At 36.2% G+C, this 14,545-nt stretch overlaps 2 protein-coding genes across 2 annotated transcripts; one reads left to right on the top strand and one right to left on the bottom strand.

Annotated features, from left to right (window-relative positions):
- Positions 1–1,149: 1,149 nt before the first annotated feature.
- Positions 1,150–4,311, bottom strand: LOC129235916 (zinc finger protein 501). Its single transcript, XM_054869989.1, has 4 exons — positions 3,803–4,311; positions 3,102–3,739; positions 2,631–3,044; positions 1,150–2,539 (listed from the first exon to the last, which is right to left on the bottom strand). The coding sequence occupies exons 2-4, from the start codon at positions 3,661–3,663 to the stop codon at positions 2,013–2,015; spliced, it is 1,503 nt and encodes a 500-aa protein (XP_054725964.1). The 5' UTR covers positions 3,664–3,739; positions 3,803–4,311; the 3' UTR covers positions 1,150–2,012.
- Positions 4,312–4,374: 63 nt separating this feature from the next.
- LOC129235917 (NAD-dependent protein deacetylase Sirt2) lies at positions 4,375–14,190 on the top strand. The gene is made up of 4 exons (XM_054869990.1): positions 4,375–4,646; positions 6,965–7,062; positions 7,140–7,236; positions 13,195–14,190. Exons 1-4 carry the CDS (start codon positions 4,427–4,429, stop codon positions 13,977–13,979), a joined length of 1,200 nt encoding a protein of 399 aa, XP_054725965.1. The 5' UTR covers positions 4,375–4,426; the 3' UTR covers positions 13,980–14,190.
- Positions 14,191–14,545: the final 355 nt, after the last annotated feature.

Raw genomic sequence — 14,545 nt, 5'->3', positions numbered from 1 at the left:
GATTCATCGATTAGCCACCAGAAGGCAGAACCCGCCACAGGTAATGGTTTGGGCGGCTGTAACCGCAGATAGGCGCTCCCCATCGTTTTCATCAAGCCTGGCGTCAAGTTAAATGCGAAAAAGGTATTTGGAGGTATCGGGAAAGTATTCCGCAGGTTGCTTTGAAGCCGTGGGCAGACAAACATTTCGGTGGCAGAACATGGACGTTTCAACAGAACTCGGCACCGTCTCACAAAGCTCGAGTAAGCCAAGAATGGCTAAAAAACAACTTTCCGAGCTCCATAACATCCACAATGGCTCTCAAATTCACTTGATGCGAATTCGATGGATTATTCTTTTGGGGCTATTTTGGAGAGCAAGGTCCGAACTAAAAAATTCACCAGTCTTAAGGCGCTGAAAAAAGCCATTGTCCGCGAGTGGGCCAAAATGTCTGCAAGTCACATTCCGGCGGCTTGCGATTCGTTTCTGGACCATCTCAAGGCCATAGTCAAAGCAAATGGTGGTCATATCGAGCAAAAGTAAATTGATTCTTAATTTTGTATTATTTTCACACATTTTTTACCTTGAATTGAATAAAAATATTTGTCCAAACTAAATTTATGGCGGCCGCCGTAGCCGAATGGGTTGGTGTGTGACTACCATTCGGAATTCACAGAGAGAACGTAGGTTCGAATCTTGGTGAAACACCAAAATAAAGAAAAACACTTTTCTAATAGCGGTCGCCCTTCGGCAGGCAATGGAAAACCTCTTAGTGTATTTCTGCAATGAAAAAACTCCTCATAAAAATATCTGCCGTTCGGAGTCGGCTTGAAACTGTAGGTCCCTCCATTTGTAGAACAACATGAAGACGCACACCACAAATAGGAGGAGGAGCTTGGCCAAACACCCAAAAAGGGTGTATGCGCCGTGAGAGAAAAAAAATTTATGGCCTTTTTAATGGGTTACACATCGAGTGCCGGACTCTGTAGTCTCAAAAAAAAAAAAAAACAAAAAAAAAAAAAACAGTTGCAATTGAGCTTTATTTATTGCGCAGCTCGAGTACTCCAGATTTTTACGACAGTTTATGAATTTTGTGTTTTGTTGAACAAATTGTGAGCCTTTGGCTACTCATAATGAAATTATATACACATTTATATAATCAAATATCTTATTTCATATTTCAGCTGAAATGTGACATTTACTCGAATCTGTACTGCACATTATTTTTACAGTGTGACTATATTATGTAGGGTACTTAACGCTTTTCTAAACTAATTGCATATCAAACAACAAAACTAGCAACATTAGCGCTTTCCAAGACTTACTGATGAACGCTGACACTTCAGGTTCTACATTAACGGAAAACGCGAATTTGTATCGGGTCAAAAGCTGTCGTTTCAACAATATTACCAAACAAATTTTTTAAGGAATGTTTTATGCTGTTACAACAACAACAACTTATTAGTGAAGAATAGATTTTGCAAGCTGCACACCGATCTTAGGTCGCATTACACTCTCCTACTCAAAAATGTATGACCAGAAGGGCATGGCGGGGATATTAGTTTGCGTATTTTTAAGAGTAGATTAATCGTATTCCATAAAACATCCTGGAAGATTATTTAAGCGACACTGTGTGGTGTACCTTGCACCAATATAAATAGCAAAACAGTACTTGTACTCATTTGAATCTTACTTACTCATGTAGCTCGTTAGTATATAATAAATTTACATGGACAATACATATTGCACAGCAGGTAAGTAACTCATTACGTTTAGCAGCTGGTTATAGTTAGTTTAAACACCGAATTCACAATGTTATTTTCTTTTTTTTCCATTGTTTTACTCCTTATCATCATATTACGTTTTGATACTGTGGTCTGCCTGTGTTTATCTGTTCTATGGGTTATTGCTATTGGATATTTTAATCTCTTTTAGGGATAGTTGGCCAATATTTCAATTGTTCACGTCTCTTATAGCTTTAGCTTCTCCGCCGTCATTATAGTTATTATTGTATAATCACTTGCATGGCCTTTTTAACAATTGTGAATTCTGACATGATTGATAAGAGTGCTTTTCTGCCGGAATTGTTTAGGGCAATAGGAACAGCTGTAGGGCTTTTCGCCAGTATGTATTTTTAGATGATTATTCAAGGTGGACAATTGTCGGAAGTTCGACTCGCATACTTTGCACTTATATGGTTTCTCGCCGGTGTGCGTCTTAATGTGGTTGGCTAAAGTGCTCTGTTGTGAGAAAGCCTTTCGGCAAATGGCGCATGGGAAAGGGCGATCCGGGCTCTCCAGCATCAAGCTATCGGCCTCGTTTTTGAAACGACGACTGGTATTCGGATTGAACGGCTCCTTCGTAACGATGGTGCTTACAGTTGTGTTACTATCGAGAAAGTGCAATAATGGATGTTCAGCTTGTAATTGTTGATGTACCATGTTATTAAGTTGGGGATGTTCGCCTTGTGTAACGAGTGTTGAAGTGGTCATGTGGTTGATTCCATGTGGGGCTGCCATTGTGGTGGTGGTAGTTGGCACTACGTTTGCATTGCTGGCGGCTGTTTGCGTGTAAATTTAAATAAAAGCTTTGTTAGGGGGAAATTGGAGTTATAATTTCTCAGTCGAACGGCGAACACACAAAAGGCTCACCTGTGGTGTGTGTCTTCATGTGGTTGGTTAAAGTACTCTGCTGTCGGAATTGCATGGAACAGAAGGAACAAGCGTATGGCTTATCACCAGTATGGATCTTTTTGTGATTGGTTAAAGTGGCCAGTTGACTGAAAGACTTGTCGCATGTTTCACATTTGTACGGCTTGGGATCGATGTGTGTCCGCTCATGATTGTGGAGTGTACTCAGCTGCGGAAATCGTCTTTTGCACACATTGCACTGATACGGCTTAACCAACTCCTCGGCTTGAGGTGAACTATAGCTGCCAGTATAAAGAGTTTTTGTAATGGATCGATTTTGATAGTCTACCATTTGATTTTGAGCCAATTTGGAATTGCGATGATTCAATTTAGTACCAGGCTGATAGTTCAGTAATGAGGTTGGGGTACTGGATTCTGCAATAAAAAGGCGAAATTGCGGTCAAATTGTTTTAAGAGTATTTAATAGTTAACCTTTGTGGGTTTTAATGTGGTTGATAAGTGTACTCTGCTGGCGAAAATCTTTTGCGCAAATATTGCATGTGAATGGTTTTTCGCCGGTATGTATCTTTACATGATTGGTGAGCGTTGAAATCTGACGGAAAGCCCTATCGCAATGTTTACATTTGTACGGCCGCTCATCAGTATGGATTTTCATGTGATTGCGCAAAGTAGTTAACTGTCGAAATTTATTCTTGCAGACGTGGCATTCCTTCTTTTTGCGGGGATCGTCCACTTTCACCTCAATGGGCTCCGGTTCCGGCACCTCGACTTTAGTAGGAGGCACTGGCGTTGGATTCGGTGTATTTGTCGTAGAAATATCGAGTAAGTGCACCAGTGGATGTTGCGGGTGTAGCATAGCCTGGTGCGTTGGATGTTGTATGGCTTGCACAGCGGTCAACTGGTGCAAAGTAAACGGTGTGCCAGCCGTCGCTATAGTCTGTTGCTGCACAGTGGGCGTGCCACCGTGCGTTGAAATCTGCGGTGGCGGGTAGTGTTGGTAGTTAGCCATTGCAGTGGCGTGGTTGAGGTGCATTTTTCAGGAGGTATCGGAGAAAATCGATAGTTAAAATTTTTATTGTCTGCGTTTGTGGAACAAATTCATAAAATGCCTGCAAAATTTAATTGTATACAATTAATGAGCACCAGAGGACGCTGTGGTAGATTTTTCTCACCGTCCAATTGTTATTTTAGGCAGTCTGCAATGGCAACGTGCCACCCGTTCGTTTCCAACTTCACGTATTCACAACAGAAACACAAAATCTACACCCAAAATAACCATTACATTATATTAATTATCAATTTGCACACTTCTTTTAAGTAAATTGCATCTTTTTTTTTGCAATTTCTGTATTTGTATAAAAATCGACGCTCAAGGATGAAAATTTTTCAGGAAAAGAAAACAAACCAGCTGGGCTGGTCAGTGTCAAGCTATCATAACAAAAATGACAATTGGCAGTGTTGCAGTTTCCAATCAGATAGCGTGGCTTTAGTGGTGAAATGCACGAAACTGTGGTGCCTTATTGGTTTTACACAACATGTTTTCGTACATTTATATAACTTTGAGTAAAATTATCTCATCGTAGTTGTTTATATAGATAAAGAAATATTTTTTATCTATGTTTAAATTCCCTAAAGTGCCGAATACCTGTTAAATAAAATATTGTCGAAGCCATGTTCTTGCCTTATACGTCTGGCAACGTTAAGTCACGTAGTAAAGCAACATTCAATCTTATTGGAGTGTGGTGACTTTTCGTGGTTTCGCCTACACCGAGGCGAATTTGTATGTTGTGAATTTGATGATTGTTGTGGATTTTACTACTTCGTGTTTATTAAAGACGGCGTTGGCAAGTAGAAATTCCATATTTCGATTTATAAGGAACTCATTTGTACGAACGAAAAAATTGGCAGTGATGAGTGAAAATGATGCGCCGGGGACATCAAAAAAGCAGAGTGATGATGAAACGCGGAATGAAGATGCGGAATCGGAAACCGAGGAGAAGTCTCGTGTAACGGGTGGTAAGTTTGCACAAAGTGAAGAATCATAGAATATTCAATTCGCCTTCGTCCTAAGTGATAGTTTGGCTGATAAGTGAAATCTGTTTTTCTTTGATGGAGCAAGATGACTTGGTTATGGTAGTTGATCAATACAAATATGTTTGTGCCAATACTATTTAATACTTGACCCACGGTGTATTGTATCACTCTTGTTTGTGGCCTAGCTCGGTGTTGCCAATAATGTTGCGTTGCTAGTTTCATAAATTACTGCCAAATGCATATCTGCGTTTGTTTGAAATACCATGCCAACCTGTTTGTAAACACGGCAAGTCGAAATTCGGTAGTGTGTACAAAAACCGAAACTGTATAATTGGTACAGTAGGGCTGAAAACGTGCTATTAGTTTGTTCTGCCTTTGATAAAAATCATATCTGTGAGTAATCACTTCCGGTTTTTGTAACTGATTTTTTTGAATCATAGTATTTTTTACTGCTTAATATTTTTATATTTTGTTGAATTTTAAGTTGAAATAAGGAATGTAAGTGCAAAGGCGGCCGGCGTAGCTGATTGGTTCGGTTTGTGACTACTAGGGCGGGTCGATTTAAAAATCGCTCATTGCTCTGTGAAAATCGTATTCTAGGGATAAAAATAAGAAACTTTGCCGAAGGAACCATACCTCTAAAACGAATTCTGATGTCCCCCATTTCAAAATACATATCACCATTTTTGGCCTTTACATGAAAAAATCAGCTAAATGGCTATGTTTTTTCTTTATTTATAATAATATTTATTATTTATTTATAATAATATCTATTTTTTCTCTTAAGAAATTTATTTAGTCAGAACATATGTAAAGAAACTAAAAAGTTCGACCCAAATTGGGGGACATCAGAATTCGTTTTAGAGGTGAATTCATGTTGGAAACTGAATTTCGCGAGCAACCATTTTCGACTACTTTTTTGAGCCACAAATAGTGGGCTCGTTGCTGGTGTTCCCAAGCCGATAATTAGTTGATGATTAGTATCGCTCCAAATGTGACGATATGAAAGACAAGAAGGAAAGAGAATAAATGATGGGTCACTATTTAAAAAAAAAAAAAAAAAAAAAATTGTTCCATTTATTTGATTGCTCTTTTCTAGACAAAGTTGGCAAAATAAATATTTCAAAAATTATAAAAAAGTCAGGAAATATTTATTAATTAGTTAAAGTTTTGGATAGTGCCACTTTGATATAAACGAAATTGCATTTCTTACTTCTACCTGGCTTCTATAGGTAAGCCTCAAAAATGATAACTGATTGAAAGAAATATAGGTATTCAATCGACTTGCTGGATTCGTGGTATACTTTCCATCTAGAGAGCTCCATTCGATTGCAACTGAAATCGTGTAGATGGCAAATCCAGTTGGATTCCAGTAACACGTTTATATAGCAAACCGCTTAATGCAAAACGGACGCCCGCTGCAGCCGTCATATCCTGAGGTCAGACTCTACTAGGTTGATTGTTTTTAGAAGGCTTGGGAGTTCTTACTATTAGCTGTGCTACCGCCAGCATTGCTCTCAGGATCATTGCACTTATTAAACCTCCTCATCGCGGCAAGATAAAAATGCTTCGAGGAGTGGAATACTCTCATGGATGTGACAATTTGTAGTCTATCATTTTTGGATTGTAAGCTGCGTTCCAGCGACTTTCGAATCAAAAACTGTAGAACTGTCAAATAGCAAAATAACCTCACGAGAGAGAGTAAAACGGGAGGGCAACCGGGAAAAAGTACTGGAATGCAAAAAAAAAAACATTTCTGTAAGTTTATAATGGGTTGGTGCCTGACTTCCACACGATTCCGAGCTCCAAACTACCTGTGGGCATGAAACGCCAAATGATAGAAAATATTTGTTCTAATAGCTGTCGCACCTTGGAAGGTATTAGTGGACCTTCGAGTGTTTTTCTGCCATTAAAAAGCTCCTTGTAAAAAACCATCGACTCAAAACTGTACGTCACTCCATTAATTGAACACGATTGAACAAATTTGAAATTCTGCAAATTCTGACTGAGAGATAGCATAAGTAATTCCCATAAAAGAACGCTTAGCGCCGCATGATACGCTCTTCTTGCAACTTGTCTCTAAAACCGACACAACTTGCAAATCTTATTCCTACTGAACCGCAGTTAATGTAAACAATCATTTGGATAATTTGTTTGGAGCTCTATTGGATTAATGAAAACTGCTCGAAATATTTTCATTTCGCGCGGTTTTGTATTCCTTTTTTTTACTACTTACATACTTTTAATACTATAACTATGTGTAAATAAAAAATTTAAAATACATTATTAACCTTTTTTAGATGTAGTCGATAGTATTCGGACGAACTTGAATAGCCTCTTTTCCAAGCTTACTATAAATTCAATTACCAGCCAACTCCTACCACATCCACCCGCAAAGGTAAACCTTCAATTATATTACAATTTACTAGCTTTGATGCAAGTGCAATATAATTTTACTTCTTTTCTATATTTAAGGTGTTAGAAGATTTAACATTTGATGGATTTCTGAAACATTGGAAAGAAAATGGTTTTAAACGAGTGATCACGATGGTCGGTGCCGGAATATCCACATGTAAGTCGCATTGAGTATTAAGATACACCTTTGAGACGCCTGTTTAAATATGGGGTGACCAAATAGAGAATGGACACGAAAAAACTAGTCAATTTTGTTTACTCATCACTTGCGTAAAACTAACTGTTAAAAAGAGGTATACATATTCATAGTGTTTATTGTCATTATTATTATTATTACCTGAATGAGGAAGAAAAAAAAGAATTTCTGTCGCAGTCACAAGCTAAAGAAGTGGTATCATTATTTCCAAAAAACGTTGTCTTTAATTTCGAAATGCTGCAAAACAGGTCCACATGTCGAAAGGTTACGTCGAAAATAAATCATATAAATAGATTGTAGCAACCCATCGAAATAATAAACAAAATAAGAGTGCTAAGACACCATGATTCAATGATAAAAGGTTTGCTCAGTAAGCAGCTTTCTCGTTCCCTCTTGACAAATCGGCTCCCTTTAGAAATTTTGAATGAAAGTGGAGGAAAAGTAAAATTTGTAGAAAAAACATTTCATTTTCAAAATGGTCTGCTTACGAGCATCCACTCGCTCAAGAGTTTTTATCGGTATGTTCAGGACTATGGTGGTATGACATAATCCAAAATCGATGAGTGGAGAATTTACAAAGCTTTTTTCTTGTGATGTGTTGATTTAGAAGGAATTCATTTTTTGCTAGCATTTCCCAAAGAATTACGACAGGGAGAATAATTGGATAGTCCCGACGCGACCGATAGCATTGCATACTTCATTATAAAAAGTTGGGATTGACGGAGCTTGTTTCCAAAGAGCCCACCTTACCATGGATGAATGAAGTGTCCAGAGGAGGCTTAGCAAAGCACAGCATCAGAATGAAAAAGCTACTTATAAAAAACTGGCAGATGGTCTTAAAACTGTAGGTCCTTCCATTTGTGGAGCAACATCAAGACACGCGGTTCAAATAGGAGAAGGATTTCGGCCAAACACCTAACATAATTGTACGTGCCAATTATTTATTTATTTTTAACAAAATAGTTTCATATTGGCGAAGCTTCGCAACTTAGCGATCGGTTTTAAATTTAATAATAAATTCACAAAATAAAATCTTGGATTAAGTTAAATAATTTCTTGTTTTAATATTTGACGCAATTTCCGCTTATAACTTCTGTTTGTACCGTTATTTACATTCAAATATTAATTAAAATTAATTTTTTAAAGCGTTCGCAGTTTGTTTCCACTTAAGTAAGAAAATACTTTTTTGCTACCATTTTTACCAAAAAGGATTTAATTTGTTCCACTTTATTCACATTTCTAAATACAACCTTTTGTAAGGGAGTGTCAAAACTCGAATGCCACTAGTGAGCAAACCTTTAATAATTGAATCATGCTAAGACACGACAGTTATACACTCAAGATATCCATTAAGGGGTAACACCAATGTAGAAATTTCAAAAAATTGATTTTTTTTTATAAGCTTAAAAAATTCTTTGAACCTTTTAAAATACAGAACATAAATATTTTAAGCTTTTAACCAAGCGTTGGTGACTGCTACCTAACGACTTCTCCAAATTTCCAAACTTTAAACGCGTTTTTCTCAAAACACGTTTTCTGAAATTGGCACGCAGCATAACTCAAACAATTTTAAATATTTTTAATCAGGTTTTTCACTACGCCTGTATAATAACCTTCTTAAGAGAAGAGCGTAGGGGATTTTCGATAGATTAATTTAAACGATTGTTATAATTATTTAAGTGCCGTTTTTTTAGTCCAAAATAGAGTTTTTTCCTTCAAATGCTTGCTAATTCCACAAAAATAAATATTTTTTAAATCCCCTACGTGTTTCTCTAGCTATTCTTATCTAGATTAAGAAAAAAAATGTTTCTTTGTTCCAGATTAAAATTTGCACCCTCTGTGCTGCGTGCCGCGGAGCTCCTTCAAGAGAAACCACATTACAAAAATGTCTCCAATGCCGCCATTTTGTAAAATTTTTCGATCAAACTTTGTAGTTTTGTATTTTAGTATATAAGTAATAACTTCCCAAATCAGAGTGATTGTTTCCCCTTTTCCTTCTATACAAAAAAATTCTTTAAAAATCGTGTTTATTTTACGCGTGTACAGTGGTGTTACCCCTTAATATGGCTGTGTGGTTACGGACGATGAAACATCCGTCAAAGCCGACTTTAAGCAGATTCAGGGCGCTGAGTTTTATACTGCATCGAAAAGGAGGAGTCCCAGGTGCTTTCAAATTAAAAATGTTGGACAAGTTCCTTAAAAAATATATGATTTGCAAGCCATTTGTCAGTGTGGTATGCAAAGCAAAATGTTAATTTCTACGGGCTTTATAAATTAAGAAATTTATATGAAGGAGTGTTTGCAAAAACCTTTGCTGCGATTTATAAAACAACACAAAGCCTCAGTTCTATTCTGGCCTATTTTAGCATCGTGTCAGTATAGCCGTCTTGCCATGGACTGGTATGAAAATCACGGGGTAAATATTGTCTGAAAGGACCACAACAAACTAAACTGTCCACAATTGCGACCCATTCAAAAGATATTGGCAATCGTTAAAACAGAATTGCTAAAAACGAAAAAATTAATTAAAAATGAGCAGCAGCTTAGAATGAATTGGTAAAGAGCAGCAGATACCGTTATAAAAACTGATGTCCAACGCTGAATGAGATGAGTCAATTTGCTTATAACAAAGAGCCATTTTGCTTATAATAAAGAAAATTGGTATGAGTTTTTTGTTTAACATAGTACGCGGACGGACTTCCGGTCAAATTTGACCCAATACTATATTTTCAAGGTTTATACTTGATTTTTGATTATTTTTACTGTTAGGTTTTTTTCCATTAAATGGGTATCTTAAATAAAAATGAAAATCCAAATATATTTATTCCATTATCATATTTTTTTATTAATATACTTATGAAAATTTTTATTTTATTTTTATGTGAATAATACAAACTTTAACAAAAACGTTTATTCAATAACAAAAAGATATTCATGAATAACGAAAACTTTAAATAAGTGTATTTAATAATGAAAGAAAAAAGAAATAAATTGTATCAGACAGTTTGTACACAAAGTAATAGTTTTAGAATGTTGTTTACATATATATTTATTACAAATGTCGCAAACTAATCCTGTTTTGTTATCAGTTTTTGGGCATAATTGACATCGACTTCTTTTAGTTATTTTCTTTTCCGACGTGTTTCCAAATTGACCTGATGATGATGGTTGTGCATCCAGTTGAGAATTCTTTCGTATTTTTTTTGGCAATTTCAAGTGAAAAATGTGCTCGTGGTAAAGTTTGTCGCTTTTTTATATAGGGTGTTACGAGCTGCATACCAAGGTTTTCCAAGTAAAAACGGCGCTTTGTAAGACAGCCCTCTTTCCAGGTGTGGTTGGCGGATTTGAATAAAACGAAAGCGTTATAAGCTGAAATGTCGATTATGTTACTAAACACTACTTGAGGCCACCGTTTTGTCATTCGTTTGCAAGTGTAACCGCTTACAGCGTTGTCCAATGTGTCTACACCACCTTTACATATATTGTAGTCCAGTATTATTTCTGGCTTTTTATCCCGACGATTACTAATTTTTGAATCATGGTGTAGAGTGCTAAGTAGAATCACAGCTCTATTCTTCTTAGGTATGTACGAAACGAGAGTTGTTTGTTCGGTAAAAGCTAAGATTAATGAATTTAGTGGTCTTCTTTTTATGTTCACTAAGTCTGGTGGTAGTTCGGGCTTGTTTTTACGTATTGTTCCTACTATCGTAATAGGTTTCTCCAATAATTTTTGTGCCAATTGATAAGACGTGAAAAAATTGTCGGTTGTGAGGTTATGTCCTTTTAGCCCTTCAATCAAATCAAGAACAACACGCATGCCTTGATTTTTTTTTGGGGTTCTTCCGATTGCCTTGCCAGTGTAAGGTTGGATGTTCCAAACATAGTTGTTGAATCACAAAGTACCCAAAATTTGATTCCATACTTTGCAGGCTTTGCTGGCTGAAAGCTACTAATTGTTCATCGATGGTCACGTTTTCCGTTGGATTGTAAAGCTTAGGTAATATTTCAACCCATTGATTCCACAATCAGGAGCAAATTTATCCTACGATCTTCGTTCACTTCGAGTTTCCCTGTTGTCGAACCTAATCACTCTCGATATTTTTTTGGAATTCTTCAAAGGCATAGTTGCAGCGAATATTGGTCTTCCGGTTTCAGGGTTCCAAAGACTTTCACAGCTTTCGTTATTTGATCGAAAAACGCCAACTTATATTAGCAATCCAATAAATGCAAATAGTTCGATGTTTTCAATATCCAGCCATTCTTCACCGTATATTCGTTTCCCCTCAATGTTTGTGTAGGTCAATATCGTACGTATCAAAGAAGGTGGAAAAAATAGTTCAAAGCTAGAAATTTCTTTTTCGGTAATTCGTGAGCACGAGTAACGCGTTAGTCCAGGAATCAAGCTGATAATATTTTCTCTTGAAGCTCTTCCGGCACTTGTTACAAGAGGGGTTTTTGAAAAGTTTATTTGACCATTTTTTGACGACATCATTTCAGAAGGCACAAGAGAATTTTCGTCATCACTAAAATCACTGTCGGAAGAATTTGCAACCTCAACATGATCTTCGAATTCAGAACATGATTCCTCATCATCCGAAAACGCGGCCAAAGACAATTCACTTTCACTATCACTCATCGTTACGAAATAAATAGTCGAATACCAAACAAAGCACGTGCTTTTAAATTTATGTTTACTGTGAACTCAATAATAGTAGATTAAATAATACAATGCAACCGCTGAGCCGAAAATTTGCAATTAGCAAATAAATTTAATTCAAATAACGTCTGATTTATACGTTGGGTCAAATTTGACCGAGGGTCGTAGATGTATAAAAATTTCTACGCGACAGAGACTAAATTATTTTTTTTTTTTAATTGTACCCTTATTATATAAAATATAATAAATTAGAAAAAGTCACGAAACATGAAGTCCTGAAAAAATTTGGTTCTTGAAAAAACTCAATTTTTTTCCTGAAATGGGTCAAAAATGACCAGAAGACCGTAGGAAGGTTAATATAGAAAAACATAGAATAAAATTTTTTTTTGATAAATTTGATGTTATAACGATTTTCGTCCGATCAATATTTTTCGGGTCCATTCTTGAAGAGAAATAGGAAAAGATATTTAAAAGTAAAAACAACATTTGTGTTATAACAAATTGATTATTTCTCTACTTTAAAACTCTATTCGTGTCATTACCTACGAAACAGCATCGTGAGTTGCATTGCTTGCATGTCATTGTCTTGTTAGAATTATAGATCAGATATACCGACATTGTCGAGCTCTATCCACAAAAAGTCGGTTAACATCGCCGCTAGGCTATAAACCACGCTAAACTGTCCAACTTTGTGTATGAACTGATGCTTGGTCGAACACTGTGGATTGTGTTCTGTTTGTCAAAAAATGGATCTCGCCCGAGAAGATGATCTTTTAACTAAAATGCGGATCTCCGTATCTACAATTGAGACGAAACTTCGATAATATTTTTTTAATAATTTCCACATGATGCGTGGCATGCATGATGAAATGCAATCTTACTGAATATTTTGACAGGTGGATGCGATTAGTAACTTTGATTGCTTCTATATTAAAAAGCAAAGATGTTAGAATACATGGTTGCGCCCTCCGAATTTGCTATGTCTTCAGACTCCATGAATAAACAAAAGGGAAAATACTGCATTTGGAGGCTTTATATTCATTTGTGCTTACACAATTTAATTACTTTGTTTGTTTTGTATTGGAAAGGCGACTGGCTTGTCAAGTTCGCGAAAAGTAAAGTAACTGCTACCAAACATTATCTTTGCTAAGTGGTCACCCTATATTATATTTTAATCTATTTTTATTTTTGTTTACATGATTTATTTATTCGTACAATTTTACTATACTGTACTTATATTATTATATTATTCATAATTTTAGCTGCTGGCATACCGGACTTTCGTTCGCCTGGTTCGGGACTTTATCACAACTTAAAAAAATATAATTTACCCCATCCGACTGATATATTTGAACTGGATTACTTCATGGAGAATCCAAAGCCGTTCTTCACCTTGGCCAAGGAACTTTACCCTGGGCATTTTACACCGACTCCGGCGCATTATTTCATACGTCTTTTAAACGAGAAAAAATTGTTAATTCGGCACTACACGCAGAATATTGATTCGCTAGAGCGTTTAGCCGGAATACCAGAGGAGAAATTGGTGGAAGCGCATGGTACATTTCATACAAACCATTGTTTAGATTGCAACGAGTCATTTTCAAAGGAATGGATGAAGGAAAAAATATTTAGTGACGTTTTACCGCTGTGTAATAAGTGCAGTGGCACTGTCAAGCCGGATATTGTTTTCTTTGGTGAAAATATGCCAGACAATTTTTACAGCATGCCCCCGCAAGATTTCGCAGATTGCGACCTTTTGATTGTCATGGGCACATCATTGGAGGTGTATCCATTCGCATCATTGATTGATTTCGTTAAACCGAATTGTGTACGCGTATTTATAAATAGGACCGCCGTTGACAAATTTTCTAGTCCAAAAAATACGCGCGACATTACTTTTCTGGGTGATTGTGATGACGGAGTGTGGCAAATGGCCGACGCATTGGGCTGGACCAGTGAGCTAAAGGCGCTGATTAAAGATGAAAGTAGTCAATTTGAAGCAGAAAAAACGAAAGCCGACGTTAAACCAGATCACGCGAAGAAATAAATTAGGTAAAAGTTCAAATACTGAGAGTTAGAAAACTTCGTGAATTTATAAAGTAAAAACAAAACCTATTAAATGGAATGGTAGCAAACTTCGGGTTGTGCAATAGGGATATAAGTGGCTGAATGTTAAATAATCCGTGCATAATATTATTTAGTACTAAAATATTATATATATTATTATAAATATTCTGCAAATAGGAAATTATTTAAATACTGACTTAAAAAAAGGAAAATAAAAACAAATTAAGAACTCACTTAATCTCGTAATTTGATGATACTCTCTCCTATGGAAAGGCCAATTTCATGCTTAAGGGGTTGTATACAGTTAGAGGGCCGAAAAAAATCAAAATTTCCAGAATTTTTTCTTAGAAAACTTTTAAATTTATTGATCTAAAAATGTATACACATATAATATGTTGCCATTTAACTGTATTTTAAGACTTAGTAATAGTAAAAGTATTTATTTGGAAAGGAGCTACAGCTAATCTCCGGGAGCTCCTCTCAAAAAAGACGTTTTTCCAGTGACCACTATATCTCTGAACTGGATCCTCTGAAATTAAAAAACCA

The sequence above is a fragment of the Anastrepha obliqua genome, chromosome 1 (genome assembly GCF_027943255.1).
Source record: "Anastrepha obliqua isolate idAnaObli1 chromosome 1, idAnaObli1_1.0, whole genome shotgun sequence".
NCBI classification, from domain to species: Eukaryota; Metazoa; Arthropoda; class Insecta; order Diptera; family Tephritidae; genus Anastrepha; species Anastrepha obliqua.
The sequence above is the reverse complement of the archived record's forward strand: the minus strand, read 5'-3'. Positions and strand labels throughout refer to the sequence as shown.

Bases quoted from the DNA above. Each gene is read 5' to 3' on its own strand.
- LOC129235916 (XM_054869989.1), bottom strand. From the start codon at position 3,663: ATGCACCTCAACCACGCCACTGCAATGGCTAACTACCAACACTACCCG. The intron at 3,045-3,101 runs GTTAACTATTAA...TTTTTATTGCAG, and splicing joins CCACATTAAAACCCACAAAG to AATCCAGTACCCCAACCTCA. The intron at 2,540-2,630 runs GTGAGCCTTTTG...ACACGCAAACAG, and splicing joins CATGAAGACACACACCACAG to CCGCCAGCAATGCAAACGTA.
- LOC129235917 (XM_054869990.1), top strand. From the start codon at position 4,427: ATGATTGTTGTGGATTTTACTACTTCGTGTTTATTAAAGACGGCGTTG. The intron at 7,063-7,139 runs GTAAACCTTCAA...TCTATATTTAAG, and splicing joins TACCACATCCACCCGCAAAG to GTGTTAGAAGATTTAACATT. The intron at 7,237-13,194 runs GTAAGTCGCATT...TCATAATTTTAG, and splicing joins CGGTGCCGGAATATCCACAT to CTGCTGGCATACCGGACTTT.